Source organism: Myotis lucifugus, unplaced genomic scaffold, assembly GCF_000147115.1.
Source record: "Myotis lucifugus unplaced genomic scaffold, Myoluc2.0 scaffold_23, whole genome shotgun sequence".
In the NCBI taxonomy this organism is placed as follows: Eukaryota; Metazoa; Chordata; class Mammalia; order Chiroptera; family Vespertilionidae; genus Myotis; species Myotis lucifugus.
Window position 1 is genome coordinate 3518457 of NW_005871071.1, and position 25749 is coordinate 3544205.

Consider the following 25749-nt stretch of genomic DNA (forward strand, 5'->3'; position numbering starts at 1 on the left):
CACCAGGGCCCTGGCTTTGTCAGGAAGGACGTCTGGAATGACATCTGGGAGACGTCCGGTCTATATGGTCTAATTAGCATATTACCCTTTTATTAGTATAGATGGATCCCAAGCCCTTTCATATAACATGTAGATCTATTAAATAACACTTGAATAGCTTAAGACAATTATTTCCTTGTAGAGTATGAGTTAGACATTAAGGGAACAAAAATAACTTTGTTTTACTGATCATGAGGTAAATGAAAATGTACTTATTTATAGGTTGAATTTCATTTAGTTCTGTATTGTTGACTTGAAATCACGGTGGGGAAAGTCCAAGTAATGTCATACAGAGTATTTGGCCTTCACGCTTATTATCAAGAAGATGAACACTGAATGGTTAAGAGCACTGAATCTAGAGGTCTAGGCTAGCTGAGTTTGAATCTGACTCCCTGCTTTCTAGCTGTGTGACCTTGGATTTCTGTTCCCCCAGAAGCAGACTCTGAGACAAGCACTCAACGTAAATGGTCTACCTGGGAAGGAATCCCAAGAAACACTGATGGGGGACTGAAGAAGTGAGAAAAGGAAAAATCAATATGGTATCAAGCCAGCCTTCAGAGGGAGAATGGAGCTCTGTACTATAGGGGAACTCCAGTCTGTGCAAAACACAAACTAGAATTGACCCAACTGAGGAAGCTGGATTTTATATTTTTGTTTTTTTAAATTGCCCATTTTCTATCTTTCCCTGGTTGTGGGCTTCTCCCTGGGGCATTAACTGGTGGCACTGAGCATGCTCCTGTGGCTCCTCAGACAGAAAGTGGCAGGGTTTGCAGTATGTAGTGCTAGCTTCCACTTCAAATGGTGTATTTGAAAGTTATCATAACACCAGTATGATCTTTCTAAACTGAATTAACAAAATATGATATTTTGATGAACAAAAATTCAATATAATAAATATTAGGATAAATGTTTAGATAACTGCAACAATATTTACACTGGAAACAGACTTCATGTGGTCATTTTGGACTCTTCATGCTACAGGATATCAGGTGTTTGAAGGAGATAATTGATCCTACAATTAACCTCTGTTTTTGATTGAACAATGGTTATGTTATATTATGCAGTAGGATTCCTCTCTCCAACCTCCCTCAATTTGGAAATATAAACCTGTATTTGAGCAGGTGGAGAAGAGAACTGTAGAGAGATGGCAGGTGACAGTGGAGAATCCTTCATTATCACCAAAGATGTAGAAAGAACATTTGCGTTCCCTCAGGCTCAAGTGAACCACAAAGGAGGAAGCTGGGCTTCAGCCTCTTGCTGGAGCCCCATTCCAGAGGGCTGGCCACTAGGAGCAAATATTAAAGGAGCAAGAAGCTATGGCATGTGCTGCAGGAGGCATCACTGAGGAGTCCCTGAAGGGAGCTGGAACAAGTTACACTCATCAAGGAGCTGAACATATACAATGGCCCGTAACACTGGGCCCCTCAGAAAGCCAGCATTTGGATGCAACCATACAGAGAACACTGAAGAAATTTTCCTCCTTCCCTTCCATGTCTGCCCCCCAAACTGCTGTAGCAGAAAGGGATCTAGAAGAGGGCCGAGAAGGGGAGCAAAGAGTACATCAAGCTCCCTTTACCCCTCAGGTCCTTGGGCCTGATCACACCTGTTTGGGGATGATGAGGTTGGTAGGGATACGTTTCCATAGAGCATGACTGAAGGTAGCTATTGTAGAAAATGCAAAGCTGTTTCATATCTATGTCTTGCAAATTTTAACTATGCCCCTCCCCAAAGACATACTCAATAAAGCCAGAAAAGTAGAGTAAAAAAGAAAAAGGGAGACCAAGTCTGAAATAAAGTTATGTTAAATTGGGTGGTTCCAGGGATTGCAGATCCTCTTATCTGCCACAATCCATTTTTAATGTTGCCATACAATACATAGTATAAAAATAAATACATGTGCCAAATTCCATATATCAAAATTGATATATATGCATTTTTTGGTGTGACTCTATGCTAAAACATAGGCTGTATACATGTGTGTATATATACTATAAATGCATACCTATACAAACAAAGCACAGTTTTATATTCTTAGATACTCTGGGAATAAAGCTATAATACTATTTGTATGATATATTAGAATTATATTGATATTTATAAAGTTCAGAAAAACTTGAAAGATCATGGATTCAGGGGTAATGTTCTGAATATTTCTGTATTTCTTGATAAGCTCTCATGAACTCAGCTTATTCTTCCTTTCTGGAACCATCCCAAGATGTAGGCTAGGTTTGCATATCATATGAAGAAAAGAAAATAGCATTTAAGTGGACACTATCAGAAAGCACCAAGTGTTAAAGACAGGCCAAACACCTACATAGCACTTACCTTGGCATTATCTTTGATGTAGTTAGAAAAGTTAAATATCTGTGGAAAAAATAAGACTGGAGCATTTTCATCACAGGAAATAAAATCTATTCTTTCTTTTCTTAGGATCTCTCATGAATTAAAACCATATCCTTTTATTTATATTTATGATTTCTGTGGTGTGATTTATTATGTTCTAGAGTTTGAGTCTGCATTTGGGTCTTTTTGACTCATACTGACATTTTCAATAATCTCTCAGAAATGCCAGATCATAAATGCACATAATTGCCAAAATATAATCAATTACAAAGCAACTTGAAATAAAGGTTAACAGTAATATCCTAGAAGCTTATGAGGTGGGAACTTTGCCATGTGAAACAGATTTGAGTTTTAAGTAAAATACTTATCTCTTGGCCCATTTCAAAGTAAAAGTTGAAAACTTTTCTCATATAAAATTAGGATAAGATTAAATTTCCCTTCTGGAAACACTAAAGGAGGAGATTTTACATTTGAAATCAGGATTTGGGGAATTATAACTTTTGAGAAGTTGCCAAAACCAACAAACACTGAATCTTTTATACTAAATTGAAGAGACTATCACAGCTATGGATATTCAAATCTAGGTTTTGCTAAATTTTTTGAAGTTAGTTAAGAAGAGTCAACCATTCAATACAGTTTTAGTATTTATCATACCCTACTAATATTAAAATTATTCATAAGATTATAACTTATGAATGCTAAAAATTTGGTAATTTTATATTAACCATATTCTCCATTCTTATAGCTTTAATTTATTATAGTAAAATTATTAGTACTATTTATAATAATTCTTATGTTGAATTTTACCTAGGTGTTCATTTTATTGTCACATTCACTGTGTTACTTACTCTGTGAGGTTTGAGTGTCTATGAACTTCTTTATCAAGGCATCAGTCGTTTGGGTATAAAGACTGAGAGCATATCTCAGAGATTGAAGATCGGGGCTTTTCTCCAAGAAATTCTTTTTGAGGCCATTTCCTCCAGCATGAAAGTATTGCTAAAAAGGAAATAAGTAATGTAAGCAAAGGCATTTGGAATAACACTAGAGGAGAGGTTTTATTGCTGTAATAATAAAGCCCAAATGGAATGATACAGTACATCCAATGTAAGGGAGTTACAAAGTGCTACCACATTCTCATTGCTAAGTCATCACCATCTAGTTCAGTTTCCCTCAATATCTCTGAAATGAGGCTCTACACCATGGACCCCAGATCCTTGAGGCTTAAGAGTTTTCCTCTCACTCAAAACTTTAAGCATATGGGATCATGAAGATGCAGAGGTCAGCAATCTATAGAATTACACATTTAGGTAATAATTGAGTTGGTTATTGGCTTCTGTTTTCAGAAGATGAGAAAAATGTCCAGGGTTAGCAAAATTTCACAAGGAAGGTAACTTTGTCACATAATTGCAGACACTAATTTGTCTTTCAAGGCCAGATACCTGCTAGTCCAACTTTCCCATCTGTAATCATGCAATGGTGCAGATATAGGCCAATCTAAAGAATCAGAGTGGACCTTAGAAAATCAACATCCCCTGAACCTTATACCTTATGTCTGATAAAATCAAATAGGGTTTGTGTTTTTTTTTTTTGTGATGCCATCCAACAAACTCAAAAACAGTATAGTTTAGGCAAGATAATATAGAAGCTGTAAGCTCTTTGACTATTAAAATGGTCATCAAAGGATGTTAGCATTTGCCTGCTGCAAGTATTATGCATGGCATCTTTTTGGAAAGCAGAATATGCAGAGATATGTAATAGAAATAAAAATGTTTTCCCCTAATCATTTACAGATGATAATACATACTATTTATAATATTCTGTAATTGCTAGATAAATAGTTTGCTTTCTCTCTCTGTACCAACAATGCTAAACTTCACATTCATTGCAACATGGCTCACTATGGTCTGTGATCCCACAAAATGACATATTTTGAAAAAACTCAACAAATAATTTTGATACATGTTCTCAAATGAATGCGTGTCATCCCTCTATTCCATTCATAATTATCTCAATTTTCTCCCCTAATCAAGGGGAGATGTAAAAAAAATATTCTGTGCATTTATAGGCATCTGAGTGCACTTTTAAACAATATAATGTAGAGAAGATTCAGGGGATAGATCAGAGAAAGTAGGAATTGGGGATATAATCTCAAGAAAGATTGCTCCAGAGGACAACCAAGATGGTGGCATAGGTAAACACCTGTACTCGCTGCCTCTCACAATCACATCAAAACTACAACAAAAATACAAAACAAATATAGTCCAGAACTATGGGAAAGCTGGCTGAGTGGAAGTTCTACAACTTGAAGGAAAGAAACAAGTGCATTGAGACTGGTAGGAGGTGTGCGCAAAATGGTCTGGAAACTGGGTGCACTGTTGTTTTTTTCAATCAGGAGGAGATACAAGCTCCAGATTACTCTGAACTCCAGTTCCAGGCGAGACTCTGGGGACACAGACTCATATGGGGAGAAACTGGACTGTCTGGCAACGGGCCAGAACGCAAGGGCGGCTTTATTTCAGAGGTGCTCACAGCAATCATTGTTCCTACATGGGGCTGCAAGACACAGAGACCTGGGGACCTCTCTGGTATAGGGCCAACTGGCAGCCATAGCTGTTTGCTTCGCCCTGGTGATTCCCTGAGACCCCGCCCCACCCAATTTACAACCCTACCCAAGCTGTGCGCATCGGCTTTTGCATATGAATGGCCTGTCCTTTTACAGCTTAAAACCTAACAAACTGCAGCTGGGTCAGAGAGCTCCAAAGCTTCCAAAAGAAGGCCCAAGGCCCAGCAGCAGCAGCCTGCCTTGCTTCACAGCTGGGCCTCATCTAGGCATTTCCAAACTCCAAACAAAGAGGAGGAATCTGCAGATCTCTCTGTAGCTCCTGCTGGGTGGCCTCAGGGAGTGGCTGACTTTGCACCTCCTTGGAGATCCAAGAGCCAGTGTACCCAGTGGTCAGTGTGAGACCATACCAGATTACAACTCCTCAGATCCATAAGTGACACACTCAAGGGGCAGACTCAGTGAGCAGCAAAGCCCCACTGAAGCAAGTCCTGCCCCATAAGGGTGTCTCCAGCACAGCAGTTCTCCCATTGTAGACATAGCTGGTCCTCACAGCCAGTTGGCCTGGAGGTCAATTCCTCTCAGTGATACCAACAGCAATCAAAGCTTAACTACAATAAGACTGTGCACACAGCCCACAAAGGGGTGCACCAAGAGTCTACCTCAGGTGATTGGGGAGGCTGAGCCACTGGCCCTATAGGACACCTAGCACACAAGGCACTCTATCAACACAGGGAAGCAGCCAAAATGCAGAGACAAAAAAGCATGTCACAAATGAAAGAAATGGAGGAAAGCAAACTACTGGATATAGAATTCAAAACCACGGTTATAAGGTTACTCAAGAATCTTCTAGAAACCTCCAAGAAATTTAGTGAGACCCTCAAGGATATGAAAAAGGACCAATCAGAAATTAAGCATACACTGACTAAAATAAAGAATAATATACAGACATTAAACAGCAGACTAGAGAATCCCAAGAATCAAGTCAAATATTTGAAATACAAAGAAGCAAAAACACCCAAACAGAAAAGCAAAAAGAATCCAAAAATATGAAGATAGTGTAAGGAGCCTCTGGGATAACTTCAAGCTTACCAACATCCAAATTATGGGAGCGCCAGAAGAAGAGAGAGAGCAAGATATTGAAAACCTATTTGAAGAAATAGTGACAGAAAAACTTCCCCTACCTGGTGAAAGAAATAGACTTACAAGTCCAGTAAGCACAGAGAACCCCAAACAAGAGGAATCCAAAGAGGACCACACCAAGACTCATAATTAAAATGCCAAGGGCAAAAGACAAAGAGAGAATCTTAAAAGCAGCAAGAGAAAAACAGTTAGTTACCTACAAGGGAGTACCCATACGACTGTCAGCTTATTTCTCAACAGAAACTATGCATGCCAGAAGGGAGTGGCAAGAAATATTCAAAGTGATGAATAGCAAGAACCTACAACCAAGATTACTCTAGCCATCAAAGCTATCATTTAGAATTGAAGGTCAGATAAAAAGCTAAAGGAGTTTATCACCACCAAACCAGTATTATATGAAATGCTGAAGGATATTCTTTAAGAACAGGAAGAAGCCAGAACCGGTTTGGCTCAGTGGATAGAGCGTCGGCCTGCGGACTGAAAGGTCCCGGGTTCGATTCCGGTCAAGGGCATGTACCTGGGTTGCGGGCACATCCTCAGTAGGGGGTGTGCAGGAGGCAGCTGATCGATGTTTCTCTCTCATCGATGTTTCTAACTCTCTATCCCTCTCCCTTCCTCTCTGTAAAAAATCAATAAAATATATTAAAAAAAAAAGAACAGGAAGAAGAAAAAGGTAAAGATAATAACTATGAACAACAAAGTGACAACAAATACTATCTATCAACAAGTGAATCTAAAAATCAAGTGAATAAAAAATCTGATGAACAGAATAAACTGGTGAATATAAAAAAATCAGGGTAGAAAGGGAGTGGACTGACAATTCTCAGGGGGAAGGGGGTGTTGGGTGTGTGGGAAGAGATTGAACAAAAATCTTACACCTATGGACGAGGACAGTTGTGGGGGGTAAGGGCATGGGGTGGGTTGGGAACCTGGTGGAGGGGAGCTATGGGGGGAAAAAGAGGAACAACTGTAATAATCTGAACAATAAAGATTTGTTAAGAAAATAAAACTGAAAATATAAAGTGAACATATATTAAAAAAATACATGATGAACAAAAGAAAAGAGAAAGATGGCTCCAATTACAGATACCCTCCCCAAGGAGAAAAATTATGGTCACTTAAAAATTCCAATAGAAAAATAGAAAAGGCCGTTTTCTTTTTTAAAAAAGAATAAACATATAATATTTAAAGTTGTTTTACACTTTGATTTTCTTATAAAAATGTTAAAATATTTTTCACAAGTATAAGTATTTATTGAGGTCTATGAATCCAGAATTGTTTCAGGTGCTTTGGTGAATAAAAAAAATATAATCATTCCTTTCTTCATGAAACATGATATGTATTGAAAGGGAAAGTTTGTTCTAGACAGTTTGGCTCAGTGGATGGAGCATCAGCCTGGAGACTGAAGGGTCCCAGGTTTGATTCTGGTCAAGGGCACATGCCCAGGTTGTGGGCTTGATCCCTAGTAGGAGGCGTGCAAGAGGCAGCCAATCAGTGATTCTCTCTCATCATTGATGTTCTATCTCTCTATCCTTCTCTCTTTCTCTTTGAAATCAATAAAAATATTTTTTTTAAAGGGAAAGGTTTAGTTTGGTCTTGACATTTCTGCTAGAGGAATGATGGGGTTGGGGTACTCTCTTGAGGTCTGTTTACATAACGAACCATGAAGCCATCAAATGCAATAACTCACAGTAAACAGCAGTGGGGTAAATTGAACCAAGAAGAGGCAGGATATTCTAAAAGAAACGCATTCTCCCTCTCAATGTTTCTCAAACAAGCTCCAGTTTTATTAAACCTCAGCATAAATACTAGAAGATTATAATAAAAACACATATAAGAAGAATAATAAGAAGCATCTGTAATGGTATTTTGTCATCTCTCAGTACTAATGAGAGTTGTTAGGAAAGATTGTGAAAGATTTTGAAATAGGAAAAAGGGATTAGTGGGTGTTCTCCATAGTGTACCCATCTGGGTTATCTGCTTTTCGTTGTCTTTAAGCTATTTAAAACTCTGTAAGTTGTAGAAAATGGGTAATCATATAAATGACCTTTGTTCATAGAAATGCAAATTAGTTATTTCTGGTAGGGTGTAACTGATTATTGTTGTGTGGGTAGATCTGTGTTGCCTCTATTCTTAAACTTCCTTCAGCTTTTCTTACTGCTTATCCTTATGTGTGGTTCTTGAAATTCTCCTTTGAGCCACTTGTAAGAGCTTACTGGCTCCCTCAATAATAGATGAGTTAAATAACATTTTTTGCTTGTTTTATAATTCCCTGAGTATAACAATTATGCCCTCTTTAAAAAACTGTTCTTTAATAGTGTATGTAAAGTAGTGTGGATGATAGCATTCATAAGGGTGACCATAATTTTTACTGTCTAATTTGTGAGAATAGGGCCATGGGCTTGTGGCTCACCCTGATGGCATCTGCCATCCTAAGCCTGTTCTTTCTCCCTCTGTTATTAATAAATAGGATAAATATTTATTAATCCTAGACCATGAGCCACAACTTTTTTTTTAAATATATTTTATTGATTTTTTACAGAGAGGAAGGGAGAGGGATAGAGAGTTAGAAACATCGATGAGAGAGAAACATCGATCAGCTGCCTCCTGCACACTCCCCACTGGGGATGTGCCCGCAACCCAGGTACATGCCCTTGACCGGAATCGAACCCGGGACCCTTCTCCCTCTGTTATTAATAAATAGGATAAATATTTATTAATCCTATACCATGAGCCACAACTTGTGCTGGTCATCAAAAATATGAAGCTAAAGAGGTCCAGAGGTTGCTCTCAGGGGATTATAATCTAATAGAAAATATAACCAAAAGGCCAAAATGACTTCAATAACACATTGCAGGTGTAAGAGAAATTATTTGAAATATAGATAATGGGGAGGCAAACAATTCTATTGGGGATTGAGTCAGTAGAGGTTTATAAAGTGGTGACATCTGTGATGTTTATAAATTTATCTGCACTGCCATTTTAAATTTCAGCAGCACCTTGGTAAGACACTAGAGTGGACTAGAGAAAAAGGACAATGCCCCTGGGTAGCCAAGAGAAACCCTAGGAGTCCCAGAAACACTTAAGAATTGAGGTACTTGTAGTTCTCAGAATAATGTGTTTTTAAAATTTTTATAAGAATTTATTTGGGCCAAACTGATGGCATATGCCTGCCAGGGAACAAGATAAATACTCCCAGAATAATGTTTCTTTGGTATACTTATTTGCTACTATTATTCTATTCTCTGCACTAAACTTGTGCTGTCTATAAGCTTCAAGTTAAGAGATGACATTGTAGTCTTAAAGATTTACAATGCTTACTAATATACTAAATACTCTGAGACTCACTGTGGTAAATAAATGTTCAACCTTCCATTAACACACAGTAGTCCCCCATTATCTGCAGGGGATATATTCTAAGAACCCATGTGAATGCCTGAAACAAGGATATCACCAAACCCTATATACTATTTTTTCCTATGTATACATGCCTGTGACAAAATTTAACTTATAAATTAAGCACATAAAATATTAACAATAATTAGTAATAACAGAATAGTTATGATAATACAGTATAATAAGAGCTATGTTGCATTATTTAGTAAAATAAGGGTTACTTGGACACAAGCACTATGATGCCATGACAGTTGATCTAATAACCAAGATGGCTATTTTAAAAAAAATATATTTTATTGATTTTTTACAGAGAGGAAGGGAGAGGGATAGAGAGTTAGAAACATTGATGAGAGAGAAACATCGATCAGCTGCCTCCTGCACACCTCCTACTGGGGATGTGCCCGCAACCAAGGTACATGCCCTTGACCTGAATTGAACCTGGGACCCTTGAGTTCGCAAGCCGATGCTCTATCCACTGAGCAAAACTGGTTAGGGCAACCAAGATGGCTATTAAGTGACTAAATGGGCAGGGGGTTGTACAGTATTGAGACACTGGACAATGGGATGATTTACATCCTGGCCAGTCTGAAGCGAGATTGTCAAGATATTATCATGCTACTATGAATGGTGCCCAATTTAAAACTTATGCATTGTTCAAATCTGGAATTTTCCATTTAATATTTTTGGACTGTGGTTGACCGCAGGTATCTGTAATGGAAAATAAAACTGGGTGTAAGAGGGGACTACTTGTACCTTATTCTTAAAATGATTTGGCTATAGGACACGTATTACACAGGACATTGGTTAACACTTGGGGGACACAAGAATTCCATGGAATATGATTTAGGAAATTGTAAGATAGAAGAATGTGACTTGACTTCATGCAATTGAGATCGTTTTAAAAAATATGTTTTTATTGATTTTAGAGAGAGAGGAAGGGTGAGAGGGAAACATCAGTGAGAGAGAGATATCAATGAACTGCCTACTGCAGGACCCCCACTGGGGATTGTGCCCGCAACCTGGGCATGTGTCCTGACCAGGAATTGAGCCAGTGACCTCTCTGTGCATGGATGATGCTCAACCCACTGAGCAACCCAGCCAGGGCAAATTGAAATTGTTTTGAGTATCTAGATAATTTCATGGAAGAAGGAAACTACAGTTAGGCTATAAAGTCATAAACTATGTATTCCTTCTTGCACCCCTTATCTATATATATAAAAGCCTAAGTGACTGTTATGACAGAATGACTGGAATAATGGTTGCTATGATGCGCACTGACCATCAGGGGGCAAATGCTTAATGCAGAAGCTGTCCCCTGGTGGTCAGTGTGCTCCCACAGTGGGAGTGCCACTCAGCCAGAAGCTGGCCTCATGGCTGGCGAGCACAGTGGCAGTGGTGGGAGCCTCTCCCACTTCCACAGCAGCACTGAGGAGTGGCGAGCCAAGTGGTAAGGTGTGAGCAGGAAGGCAGGTGAGGGGTTAGGTGCGAGCAGGCAGGTAGGCGTGTGGTTAGGGGCGAGCAGGGAAGTGAACAGTTAGGAGCGAGCGGTTCCGGATTGCAATAGGGATGTCCAACTGCTGGATGTCCAACCGCAGGGATTGGGCCTAAACCAGCAGTCGGATGTCCCTGAGGGGTCCTGGATTGCGAGAGAGTAAGGCCAGGCTGAGGGACACCCTACTCCTGTGTGCGTGAATTTCATGCACTGGGCCTCTAGTAATTTTATAAGAAGACATGTTTTAACTAGGAAGGCATTATTTTGTAGGTCTCTGGGACATGGGGGACTAATCATGAAATGAATATGTAAATAGGGTATGAGTGTGTTCCTGAGGAAAGCCTAAGGGTCTCTCTAGAGTTTTCGGTTATGACACTGAACTACCTTCTGCTAGAGGCTCTAGCGGGATAGAAAGTTAGCAAAAGATTTGTAAGGGCAGAAATGATGCCTTTGTATTTTGGGTGCATTGTATAATAGGGGATGTTGCAAGACATAACCAGGACAGAAGGTAGCAAAGTTAAGGGAGAAAACAAGAAAGTAAGATGCTATGAATGAAAGTCTCTATTCAGTGAACACAGACAAGTAACACATGCGATAGGCTCCTTACTCAAAAAGCAAAGGAAGTGACTTCTAGGTTTAAAATGCCACTCTATGGGAAGCCTTTCACAGTGTTCAGAGCCTGGCCATGTCTCCTAAGCGCACAGGTCTTTATATCTCACCAGCACAGGTAATCAACAGAAAGGAGGATCAGGCACCATGTACACCTTGTTATTCAGAGATTTCACATTCAGTTTTGACTCTTTGCAAGCGTCCTGAAGGAGCAGGAGAGTAGACTGTATTTTGCTGAGGCTTGGGTTTGAAGGATATGAATGTGAGGCTGATATGTGGGAGTGAATGTCTTAGCTTTTAACATCCACTGTCCACAGCTCAGTGCAGCTGAGTTGCTCTCCATTCCTTGTAGTAAGTATTTTGGAGGGGAATTATGTCCTAGAGGGAATTGTGAATGCAGGGTTTGGAAGCCTTCTCAATGTTTCCTTTATGCACATGGAAAGCGGATTATTCACTATTAGTTCTAAACAAGAAAACTATGACTCAGTTTCTTGTTGTTCCTCTGAAACCTGCAGAATCCCTGGACATTTCTGATGTGCTCAGCTGTTTTGCTTAGGCTGGTGCACATTAGCAGAAAGTAACTGGCAAAGTAGCACATTGGGACAACCCATTTCCTCCTCATTCAGGAAAGGAATTTTCAAGCAGCGAGAGGACCATGGAGAGGGTGGCTGCTCAGTGCTGTGAAGGAAAAGGATGTCAGCTGGGTGACCTTCTCCCTCCCCGTGGCCCCGTCCTGGCTGATATTTTCACCTCAGACATTGACAGACAAAGACAGAAAGCATGTTTTCCAAGTGCGCGCTTGAGCCAAAGCTCAAAGTTATTACGTTGAAGAACAGAATCTGGCTTCGGGAAGGTCTTGGCAGCCTGGAATGGTGGGTCAACATTTATAGGATCAGATGACAAAGAGGAATAAAAAAGGCCTTTATTTATGATACCATGTTTTCCGCGAAGTACAAGATAGGGATGACTTAGCTTAACATCAGTAAAATTTAAAAAGCCATAAAGCTTTATTTTCTCTCAACTTCAACATGATTTTGCAAGTGATAGGGCAGCCCTCAAAGCTGATGAAATCTTATGCATTCATATAGGTAATCAGGTCAAGACAAAGGGCGTGAGAGAGCAACAACATTCTCTTCTGGTTAGAACAAAACTGGGATATTCGAGCTATTCCTAATTCATTCCTAGGCTTCATTTTTTTTAATGAAAAATATAAAAAAGTGAAGGGCATCCAAAGTAGATGAGCAGGGTGTTGCAAGGTGTAGGAACATGCTATTTAATATATGGCTGCAACAGCTTCAGGGAGCATGATAGTTTTCTTCTATGACTGAAGGGCTATCCTATACAAAAAGAAATAGAACTTTTCAAAGGACTGAAGAAGGACCAATGCATAGCTACAAGGATCAGGGAAGCAGGTTTTGGGTTCAATATGACAACCTTTCTCATAATAAGTGCATCTTAAAACTGGAGCTGTTGCTTATGGGTTAGTACTGGCTTTTAAGTGGTGGCCAGTTGACCACGGGCCAACACTGCAGATGCATCAGATGCATCTCTCTGTTCGAGCAGGAGAGGGGAGATGTTGGGTTATGAATCCAATTCTAAGAGTTTCGAATCCTCTTCATTTCTTTGACTCTCTGCCCTATATTTTAAGATGTAATTCTTCATCTTTCCTCTGCGCAATGTGATTTTTGCAGAGATGATTTAACCTCACAGATTATCAGTTCATTTATTTTTAGAATGGGAATAAAAATATCCTCCATTCCTGAGTATAGTGTGGTAAAGATGAAATTAATTACTGTAATGGCTTTGTGAACTGTAATGATTTTTCTATTTGTAAGAAAATATACTTAGTTGGTAGAATAACTCCTCAAATGGTAGCCCTGCTTTGTTTCCTGAGCACCAGTCCCTGCCTCTAACAGTCCGCTGGGTACTTATTTTAATGTTTCTGCAACCATATCTAACTCCAATGTGGCAAGAAGAAAATGACCCTCCCGCCTAAGTTGTCATTTTTCTCAGTGGAGCCATGCTTCCCACTTCCCTGATACCTCGGAGTCACCCTGGGCTCCTCTCTTTCTCTTCCAAGATCCAAGTTCCAGTGATGTCCCTTTCTGGTGCCACTCTTGTTCATCTTTTACTTTCTACCACCCTGGTGATAGCCCTCATCCATCTTATGCACTAAATAACCGTTAACTGACCTCTGTAACCATAATCTTGAATCATTCAATCCAGTTTGCACATCCCTGTAACATTTCCATTGCTAAAATGGTCCTCTGGCATGCCATATATTTTCAAAAACACCAATGGCTCCTCATTTGTAGAATCCACTGAGGGTGCTAAAGGACCTCTGTACTTTCAACCCAAACCTCATTTTACACTGTTTTACTGTACAAACATCCAGTTAAATCCAGTCTGGCGAGTAGAATGGTCTGGTCACTGACTCCTAGCCCTCTGGTCCTGTGCCTTACTGTGGTGAAATCCTTCTCCCTAATTATGTTCAAGTCATGAGTCTTTCTCCACTGTTCTGGCCCTGATGTCTTTCCCATCTAGCCTGGGGCTCCCTTCCATCCATCAAGACCACTCCTTCAGCTTTTCCCAATCCTTTGAATTCAGAGTAGTGGCTTATTCCTCTAAATCCTTACCACTTTTTTTTAAAACACACATATATTTTATTTGATTTCAGAGAGGAAGGGAGAGGGAGAGAGATAGAAACATCAATGATGAGAGAGAATCATGGATTGGCTGCCTCCTGCACGCCCCACACTGAGGATCGAGCCCACAACTTGCCCATGTGCCTTGACCGGGAATCGAACCGTGACCTCCTGGCTCATAGGTCGATGCTCAACCACATGCCCGCCGACCTACTTACCACTTTTTAATCTGTGCCCCTCAGTTAGCATCTGTATCACCCTGTTCTACCTCTTACACTGTTGTCTCATAAATTAACACATATCATTATCTAACTTTTAATGTGCCTTTTCCATCTTTAAATCCAGAATAAAAACTCCCTGAGAGAAGGAACAGCCCTGCTTCCCAAAGGGAAGTCTCAGAAAATACTGAAGAATTTCAGGGCGGGCGGGGGGGTGGGGGGGGTTAGGGGGTTGTGTTCTTTATAGTGAGAAGTTGCTGTGCATAGGAAACCAAAGGCCAGAGCACAAGGCCTTGAGGACTTGAACTATTGCTTGAGGCAAAGAATCAGATTTAATAGGTAGCTTCCCTGAGAGAGAATGAAAGGTTATTAAGAAAGGGGGGAAAGTGGTACATGGGCTCTGTGAGTTTAGCAGCAGAGAGGGGCTCCCCAAAATAAGGCAGTTCCCGGGCAACATGGTAGTTACATTGAAAGAGCTTTCTATATGACAGGAACCGTTTTCACTTACTTTATATGTGGTAACTCATTTAATTTTCTGACAATATCCTCTTCAATCCTATTTCCATTCCCATGGGCGAGGGCAGTAATATGCACACTCCAGTTTCTCCCTCTTAATCACCCACACACTGCTACTCTAATTGCCCATATAGTTTCAAGTATTTTATTTACATTTTTACTTATATTCATTTCCTGATATTTGTAAAGGCTTCCATCCTTCACAGTAATATGTTGACTTCACTAATGTAAGGGTGCCTGGTGAGGAGCACTGTTATTATATCTGAATGAAAAGAACTATGAATAAAGTATCACTTCCTTTTTCTTGATAAGTATCTAGAGATATTTTTCCTTTTTTGTGTGTATGTTCTGCATGAAACTGCAAAAAATAAACCACTTCAGATCTGATTTGTAATTTGTGAGGGTGAAAAATAGTACTGCTAAATAAAAAAAAATCAAGATAAATATTGCCTGCATGCTTAGCAAGACATTCCTTTTATAATCCCAATTAAAACCTTTCTAAATTTTTCAGCTCTTCATGTTTGTCACATACTTGAAGATCTTTCACAGTCTATTTTTACTGACTGGAGGGAACATGCTAATGTTTCTTCACGAATTTGCAGGAAGAATTTACTTTTCCGTTACATATACTATTTTGGTAGTGATTTCCCATCATCATTTTTTTCCCTTACAGTACCTAAATCTTAATTTTGGTAAATTCTGGCAGACAGTTTATCTTGCAATCTTGTAAACTTAGATATAATAATAACCTGACTTGAACAGCTGAGGTTTAAGAAAATTATTTGATAGATATTTCAAAATTATTTTCTACTACAACTGGATTCCTTGTTTCCATAACAGATCAGAAGTTCAGATTCTTTACTTTGATGCTTAAGCCTTAGTATTTTGGCTCCAATCCAATGTTTCTCTTTCTGTCGCTCTCTTTTTTTTGGATGGGAGCAAACCTGCAACCTAGGTATGTGCCCTTGACTGGGAGTCAAACCCACGACCCTTCAGTCCCCAGGCCAGTGCTCTAGCCACTGAATAAAACCAGTCAGGGCCAATGTTCCTCTCTATTCCCTATAATATGCAGCCAGTCATGACCTAGTCCTCTTCATTAGACCATGTGGAGTTTTCCGGCTGACCCACACCTTCTCGCGTTTCACTCATGCTGTTCTCTAGGCCTGCAACAACTTTCCCCTTGTTTTCCCCCAATTTATCTTCTAAACTCCAACTTTGTTTCTCTAGGAAGCTTTTCCCTAGGTATCCACGAATAATTTATCACCCTTTCTGCATCCCCAACCACTTCTTCCACATCTCTTTCATCAATTGTAGATGTTTTTGTTCATAAGTTAAGAGCAAGGTCTCCTATCTTCTGCCACCTCTTCATTGCTCACCATACTTGCTGTATGCAGTAAACCTTCAAATACTGGTAATAATTTTTGAATTATGATGCTCCAAACTAGGTAAGGCATGTGTTCTTCTCATAAGGATTTTAAATAATGCAAAAACTATAAAATAATGATAAAAAAGAAGATGCTGAGAAGCAGCCACCAAATTGCCATGTGAAAAACAGGTAACAGGATAGGGTAAGACCTTAGTCAGGGTTACAGCCTCAGGCATAACATTGCATATCCCGCGATTTGTCTGGAATCCTGAGTAGCAGAAATGGTGTTATCTAGTATTAAATGAGCAAGTATGTTCCAAAGCTCTATTTGAACAGATATTCATATTTAGTCTAAATTCTTTTCTTTATACCAACAAATGCAGATTCCTAGGGGCCCTGATCCCCATGTTTGTTATCGTTAAACCCCCGTATCGCCACTGCATGAAGTCAACCACACCTGCCGCACACATTGCAGAGTCGTGTTGGGTCCAAATGACAAGTGTCCCAGGGGAATTGGAAAGGTGGGAAAAATAAAAGCAGCCAGCTTTTTCTTTTCTTTTCTTTTTTTCTGAGTATTTAAAACTTCATCATAAAATAACTTGAGGAATGTTCAAGATTTAAGAATTTCCTTAAGCCTGGAGATTCATGCTCAGGCCCAGTATCTGCTGTTGGAAAAATGTCTCCAGTTTATCTTTGAAAGAAACCCATACTTCAGGGAATCCTACAGCAGTCCTGAGTCTTCTCACATGTGGTCTGAGACTCAAAAGCTCAACAAGGACCCTTTCAAACTAGGGTTTCCCAACTGGCCTATTAGCTTGCACATACTGATTAAGTTGTTGGCTGTCTGCCTCATAGCTGTCGTCTTGCTACTTTTATTTTCAAGTGCTATTGATTTGGCTGTGTTGGCAGGTAATGGAATGTCTCAAAGCCCAAGCATGCTACCTGCAGCATATCATTATAACTTCTGTTACTTGTACCATATTCTAACCTTCTGGCTTATAATTAAAACTACATGTGACTGATATTAGAAAATTTCCAGCCCAGGCCCCGTGGCTTAGTGGTTGAGTGTCGACCCATGAACCAGGAGGTCAGGTTTCTTCGATTTCTGGTCAGAGCACATGCCTAGGTTGTGGGCTCAATTCCCAGTAGGGGGTATGCAGGAGGAAGCCAATCAATGATTCTCTTTTATCACTGGTATTTCTATCTCTCTTGCTCCCTCTCCCTTCCTCTCTGCAATCAATAAAAATATATTTAAAAAATAATTTTTTTATTATTTAAGAGAGTTAATAATTTGTATTAATACTTGCATAGACATTGAAATATTTTAAATTATTTTAGATAATTAGAAAATAATTTAATAATTGAAATATATTTTAATTTATAAATCATTAATTACTCTGAAAAAATATCTATTTTGGCTTGCTACATTTTATCTACACTTTGTTAACATTTAGGGAAATAGTGTGACATAGAAGCAAGGACATTGACTATAGAGTTTGGAGATTTTTCTCTGCTCTGCCAATTACTAGCAGGTCAGTGTCCTTAGACAAATAATTTAAACCCTTTTAGCCTCCGATTTCTCATCTATAAAATGTGAATCATCAATCTTGATCTATCTACCACCCAGGATATTTATAAGGACCAGGCAAGGTGAATCTGAAAGATATTTGAAAAAAATTAAAAACACGATTTTAATCTATATTCTACAAACTCCATAGCATTCTCCTTCTTCTTTTCTTATTCCCAGCTTATTTGCTTAAATTGAGCTAAAGAGAAATAAAGGTTCATCTCTTTGGCAGCCTTTGGGTGTTAGTCTGGTTAGCATCTGCTGCTTCTAAGAACATCTTCCTCCTGAGGTCCCTGCTTGCCTTATGGTATTCCTTTTGCTAGGCTCCAGGCAGACATTGGGGTTACAACTGGGTTACAATTATTTTAAGTAGGCTTCTTCTTTCTCCTGAGTTCCTTTGTAGTCAACATGAGAAGTAGTGCTTGCGGTGACCGTCAGCAGGTACAGATACCAGCTGCAGACAAGATAAAGGGAGTCCTAGCCTTGGCTAACTGATGACAGGGCAGGTATCAGGGGAATGACCTGGCAGATGGGCAGGCCACAGGGATAAGAGTCTAATAGCAAGCCTAGCATGGAGACTCCCGAGAAAGAGGTGGCATGGAAGAAGGTGGGAAATAGGAGGACTGGAGACGTGACCTCAGACTCTGAGGCTCAGGAGTACCAGGGACAGACTCTAGTCCTAAAATAACAAGATAATGACACAGACCCTTTTATTCAATCGTGGATGTCAGATAAGTCCAAAAGAGCAAGGCAAGTATTTGGTGGCTGAGACTGAATTAAAAGATCATCACAGGTGACCCAGACAGGAAGATGGGATAGTTGAGTTGTCAAGATGTAGATTTGTAGGGGTCAAAGTTGGTCAAGTGTCCTGACCACAAAGAATTAGAGAAATATTAGGGTTGTGGGCAGGAGCCAGGTCTGTTAATGAATGCCAGTCCTTCTTTTCACAGAACACACTTTCCTTTCTCTCTTAAAGTCATACATTGACCTAAAAAATCCATAAAGGGCTGGATTTAGATTCTATAGATTTTACTCCCCCCTGCTTCTTCATGGTGCACTGCAGAGTTCTTATTTTTTTTCTACTGGCATTTTCCTATGTAGAGCTCTTAGCACTGCTATCAGTCTTATTCACAGTTTTCCATTTCTTATTCACATTTCCAAAGGTTTTTATTCACATTTTTCCATTTCTTCTGAAAATTATTTTGTAAAATTTCCATACTTCCAGACAATACTCTTGCTGTTTCTTTAGAAACTCTATTTCTGTAATATCACAGCCTAAACTCTCACTCCCCAGCTTCCACCAGGTGTTACAAAGCTTTCACCTCACTGATTTCATTTTGCAGTTTTTGACATTAAAGCAGTAAAAGATGGCCTCTTATTGAATGCTGATCCTGCAAAACAAAAGCCATGAGGTGGTAGTTTTGTGAAGGTGTCCAATTGTTAGACGGATAGAACTCTGTTCTAATGAATTATAAAGTCTGTTTCCATCCAGTGAGACTATTCTGTGCTCTGAAAACAGTTCCTGGTAGCTGACACTTTCTGCTGCACTGTTCACTCATCCTGAATAATAGATGTATCCTACAGTGAAGTGAGGGGACATTGGACACAGTTTAAATTTAGGAGATAAATTGATTTTTCACTTTAACAAACTTTAACATATACGTACAAAATTCATGTACATAAATATATAAGGGATCTATGAAAACAAAGAAATTCTAAGTTAAATTTTGAGATCTTCCCACATCTAGCCCACACTACCACTTTTGGTCAACCTTTGGCTATGAAAAATTGATGCACACAGCACAATACCTTTGAGTTTTGAGCAGAAAATTAAATTATTGCACTAAGAGAGAGGGGATTGATCTTTTAAAAACCATTTCAACAAGTATAGAACACATAAAAAGAAATTCTGTTAACCTCCAATCCCATGAGGCATCTGTGTAACTGGGCTTTGGGAATAGTCTATGTCTTTCTTTGAAAACATGTTACAAGATAGGTTTCACACACATTTTTAGAGCTAGATAAAGGAGGCAAATAAAAGGGCAGTAATATGGATGTAATAAGGTGATACGGGATAACCGGACACACTTCAGGAATTCATCTATACAACTGTCCGTGGATGGCACAGCTCTACAGAGATGCATCTGGGGTACCTTTCTCTGAAGGCACACGGGGGATTCCGATGCATATCCAGAGGCACTGTAACCTTACCTTGATGGTAGCCAGGACCACCTCCATTATGGTGCACTGTCTTAGCGTCAGACCCTTGGCATCCTCTCGAATCATGTGCTCCTGTTAAACAGGTTAATAATTGCTTATACCAGTTCATTAGCTTAACTATTTTCAAACAAAAACTGTATAATCCCCATATGAAAACATTTTTATTTGAAATATTTTCTTCCTATTGACACTTTTCAGATGATTAGTTTGTCATATATTAAATAGCCATTTTGCCGAAAGAAGAAATGCTACTAGTAAATATTTACTTAAAGAATAGTACTTTGATTTATTATGATTTTTTCCCCACTTACAAGTTAATGTTAAAACAAAAGAGAGAAACCTGAAAAATGTGAGTCAAAGCTTTTTCACCTTAATTTCTTGCTTTATGTTCTTTAAGACTAAAGGAGGTCAATATGGAAAAGATTTAAGAGGTGAATTCTAGCCTTTCTCAATTACTACTGATAAAGACTATGTATCATGCCTTCAATTTATTCTCTTTCTTGGAGCCCCTTATTGCTTAGTCATTACTAGGAAAGGTTAACTGAATCTAGGACTAGATATTTTCAATATTTCAAAATAAGTTTTCAATATTTTAGAACTGATTTCCATATTTTACAATGGATTTTTCTCATTGTTCAATGCGGACTATCTCAATCCATTAGTCAAAGCTTCTGTAGGGAAATGATGGTAGAAAATTGAAGACAAAAATAAAAATAGAAATTTGTCTAAGAGAACAATGTTAAAACTACTGAATTCCCCAATTAATACAATCTCCCCAAGGCTGCCACTATTCTAGTCAATAAAATCTAACAAATATTTATTGAGTGCTCATTATGTGCCAGTACTGTTCCAGATGATTGAGACATATGTCGAATAAAGAAAGACTTTTGCCCCCCTGGAACTTAAATTCTAGCTTCTACAGGTGTCTTTGTGTGAATTTGAGGAAATGGCCTTATGGGTGTACACAGCTTCGGGAATGCATGGCTTGATTCATGGGTCAGTGCCTTTGGTCAGTAATAAAAGGTGTCTCTTTTTCTATGGGGCACAGCCCCACATCAGCACGTATGGCTTGGCAAATGGAGCCTGGGCTTTATTTAGACCATCATTTGCTACCGTAGCCAGGAATGGTTATAAAACAACCAGTTCATTAACTCTGTTCAATTCACAAATTGTGCCATCAAAACTAGTGGCTCATCGCTCTGTTCTATCCCGTATGCTGTTAGTAGATGCCACGACTTCCTGAAGGTGGTTTCTGTGTCTTACTTCTGCAGCCTTTCAGTACCTATCTTGGCAATCATCACCTGCTAGGCATTCAATATAGTTTTGGGACTGAATTGCACTTCTTTCACCTTATCTTGTAAAGTTCAGCATGCTTAAATAGAATCACATTCCTTTGAATATTGAATGTTGAAACCACGGTATAATGTTTCATGGACCCATGGTATACATGTCTGCATCTCACTGTATCTTTCTGATACAGGGATTTCAACTCAAACATGTGTGTCCATTTAATATTTTTAAACATAAATATTAAATAACCCTTGAGGCTCAAAGAGTAATGAAAAATGTTTGCTGAATTATAGGGGGGAATGCTTTAGGATAGGCAAGTAAATACAAATCTTTTATATTAAATAAATCTCGGGCTTCATCAGTCTTGACTAGCTTTACAATGTGTTCAAATTGTTTAATAGATGTTAATCAATAATATATGTGGTGCTGTAGAAAACCATAATTCTTGCTAGAAAAATTTTTCTTGGATTTAACAATAGCTCATTCAAATAAGGGAGTCTTTGAAAGAGGCTGGCAATGAGTTATTGCCCAATGAGTTACCTTTGCTTATGATAAACCCATAGTCTCAGATGTATTTTTCTTCATTGGTTTGATATTGTATTACCACTTGTCTATAAGATGTATTCATTCAAAATATTATGACAAATTTGATCCCATTAAATAGTCAAAAGTTAGGTATACATAATATCTATACATTATGAAGTTCCAGAAACAGGAGGTAATAAATATATATCCAACTGCTAAATAAATACTTGTTTTATGAATCCACTCAAAATTTTAGTTCCCTCATTATTCTATTTTCTTTGATCCTGTGTTCTTTTAAGTAAGCTTATATTTTGTTAATATTTCTATATAGGATTTCTAAATTTATCCATCAGTACAATTATTTTAAATAGTACTTTTCCAGTAAACCAAATCTGATTTCATACTAATATATAAACAATGCAAAGGCCCAAAGGTTAAAAAATTAGTAGTAATATTCTAGTGACATAGGGAAAATAGCTTTGTAAATTTTCAAGTTCTTTTTTATGGCTAGAATTTTAAGTTTTTGGATATGATTATAGAGGATGTATTGCTTTGTAATTCAAGTAATAATTAAATGGACTAATAATTTAAAACTAAAAAAAAAGCAAGGGTCAGCAATAGAAAAATATGATACAGAACTAAGTTATTTTCCACCACCTATGGATACCAAGATTCTATTTTTAGTCCTTCAGATTATCACAGTGTTGATGCACTAACCCTTTCGTACATTTTATTCATAATTACAGATGATTAATTTATTAGAAGTAGAGTACCTGTTATTAGTTTATTACAATCAAAAGAGAATTAATTGAATTGATAAAATATGGGGGCTCCAAAGGGACCTAACTTAGCATGGACTCTGATTTTTCTCACCTAGCATGCATATACCCTCTGAGGAGCCAGTCTCCTTCCCACGCAGAGTTTATAAGATTTGAATAGGCCTGACTGCAAATCAGGGGTGCCTATGTGAGTTAAGGCAAATGGCATATGTCACTCCCCAGGCCACAGTTGTTGGCTTGGGAATGGTGATAACACTCCATCAGAGCTGATGATGTGCCAGTGGGCTTTGCTGGAATTCCTTGCATCAAGGTGGGTATTCTCTACAAGATTTCTGGTCCCAAGATGTTAGATACTGAGCAGAGACAGCTATTGTACAAACAGAAAGGGGGGTACGTTACAGCAACACATCACATAAGGCAAGCGCAGCTGGGAGGCAGTAACTGGGTTCTATAACACCGTTTGGGTTCTTAATCAAGCCGTGATAGAAAACAGAGTTGGCCCAGGACTATAACGTTTCATGTAGAAATAAAAATCCTTCTTTGCTTATGTTACTCTGGCTTTTCATCACCTGGAATTGAAACACTTCTAGCTGATGTGACGATCCATTCAGGAAATGGAAACGTGGGGAGATGGAGTATGTTTCCTAATATCACACAGATGCTAGAAGCGTGGCCAGGGCCATTTCTTTTGTAATGACACACTATGATGTTTCACCTTCATGGTTTTATAGGAGCAACTTCAACACGTAAAATTCATTTTTCAAAGTAGAAACTAGAAATCCCAGGAAGGTGTACGAGGGATAAAGAGATCCGAGATACAAAATAATAGTCTGGCAGTGACATCTACCTTCCCTTTAAACTATCGAAATCACTGAAAACCTGTAAAAACAATTTTAAGTGATGGTTATGTCTTCTAAATGGATTATTGGCTTTTTATTTTCCTGAGGAAGGGGATAATGTAGGTAATAAAACAGGATTCTGAAATTACAGGGTAGCTATTTTTATCAGAATAAGTAATTACACAGTCAAATGGATTATCCTCCCCCTGTGTGTTACACACAAAACAATTCTGTGATACCTAACTGGGAGCTGCCAGCTGGGGGAGGAGACAAATAGCTGTTTCTGCAGTAGGAGGTGTTATTCTCTTTGTAGTTACTATGCAAAGATAGTGTCCCATTATCTCACTTAGCCTCCAACAGTCCCATGGACCAAGTGTTAAACTGTTTTGCATTTTACAAATCCCACATCTGAACATTAAAGAGGTTAAATACTTTGGCTGGTGTCACCATAGTTGGAAGCACCTGAGGTAGAACTGGAGCCAAGGTGATCTGTGTCTGGAATCCCCCCCCATGCGACACTATATTCTAATCCATAAAAATTAAACAAAACAGCATGTATTTTGACTATAGTCACAATGTTGGCCTATGTGTGATCTACTGATGAATGAATGAATGGATGAAAGAAATGTGGCATATACATGCAATGAATATTATTTGGCCTTTAAAACAAAGGAAATCCTGCCATATGTGACAACATGGATGAAGTTGGAGGACATTATGATAAGTGAAATAAACCAGTCACAGAACAATAACATGTGTTTTAACCAGTCAACTTCCTATCCTGACTAGTCAAGTTCCCATCATAGCTGCAAAGTATTAAGGATCTCAAGTGATAATAAAGGGCAGGGTTATTTAGTCAGCAAATTCTCATTTATAATGGTGTTTAATATGTTGAAAATCTAATATCTGCTTTGAGGAGTTTCATTTTCCCAATTAGACCTTTTGCCTATAAGACCTCTAGACTTTATTGGATTTCTATGACACATTGCAATTTGCATTTATTCACATAAAGCCATTTTAATATATGAAAGGAAGTACGTTCTCTAATTTATTCCAAAAGCAGTAATGCTGCATGCTACAATACAAAGTCAATTAGTAGTTGCCCTCCTAATTGGAAAATGTGAGCAACATGGTGGAAAGGGGAAAAAAAGCAAAATTCAGTCCCTATATTTGACCTGATTCCTCCTTCAAGCAGACTGTGAGATCCCAGACACACATGTTCTTAGTCCTGCCATGGTAGATACCATAACTGGTAGGAGGATGGTTTCTTGCAGAGCTGCAGTTAGCTCATAACTTTTCACAGACAACCAGTAATGTTATGAATTCTTATTACCTTTAGTTTCGATAATTGTCCAAGATCTTTAGCAGTGATGAAAATCATCTGGGGTCCCTAGAGATACACATTAAAAAAAGAGAGAGAGAGGGAAGATTTAGTCTTAAAAGCTTTAGTAATAGTTGCATTAGAAATGTGGTCAAAAGAGAATTTGATTTATTTCCCTATATTATTGGTGACTTTTATGCCAGATGCCCTTAGTAGGTCTATTTTACAGATTGGGTCAAAGATATCTAGTACTGCTAGCTTATAATTGTCCTCACAGGTACCCTACTTCTGCAGGCTGTGAGTCTCGGTTACTGAATGGATTGTTGCTTCCATAGTCAGTTTAGTATGTGGATTCAATCAGTGATCTTTAAATTTCATTAATTTACCTTCAAATGAGGCAACTGCTTTACTCCATTCCTTCCCAAAATAAATCTGCAAAATTTTAAGATACGGAGCTGAGGAAGGTGAGCCGTTACTCCTGAGATGCTGTGCCAATTCTGAGAACCTGCCCTCCCAAACCCTCCCTCAGCTGTAGCCTCTTCCTAGAAGCCTAACATCCTGGAAATAAAATACTGGAATAAGCCATCCACCACACTACTGGAATAAATAGCTAGAGGCATATCTATTGGTAAATGTGACAAGAAAAGTAATAACTTTGACTAAGTTCATTGGTAATCTAGAATATTTTCACAGTAAGAAAAACAATCATTCTGGAGAAACAAATCTCCATTTTTTTAGTGGAGCCTGTATATTCATTAGGAAATTAGAAATGACAAAGTTCATGAACATAGCAACTGACTTATTTTGCCTTATTTTATCTCCAGCACCCAGCACAGTACCTACTATACTGTAGTAGAACCTCAAAGAACATAAATGGAATG

At 38.6% G+C, this 25749-nt stretch overlaps 1 protein-coding gene across 1 annotated transcript in view; it reads right to left on the minus strand.

Moving 5' to 3' along the window:
- The window catches only part of UNC13C (unc-13 homolog C), a 503951-nt gene that overhangs the window by 38570 nt on the left and 439632 nt on the right, over positions 1 to 25749 (minus strand). Inside the window, exons 27-29 of the mRNA XM_023751588.1 lie at positions 24881 to 24937; positions 20106 to 20186; positions 3231 to 3378 (exon numbers count right to left, since the gene is read on the minus strand). Of these exons, the coding sequence (XP_023607356.1) occupies positions 3231 to 3378; positions 20106 to 20186; positions 24881 to 24937 (286 nt within the window). The remainder of the gene's footprint in view (positions 1 to 3230; positions 3379 to 20105; positions 20187 to 24880; positions 24938 to 25749) is intronic.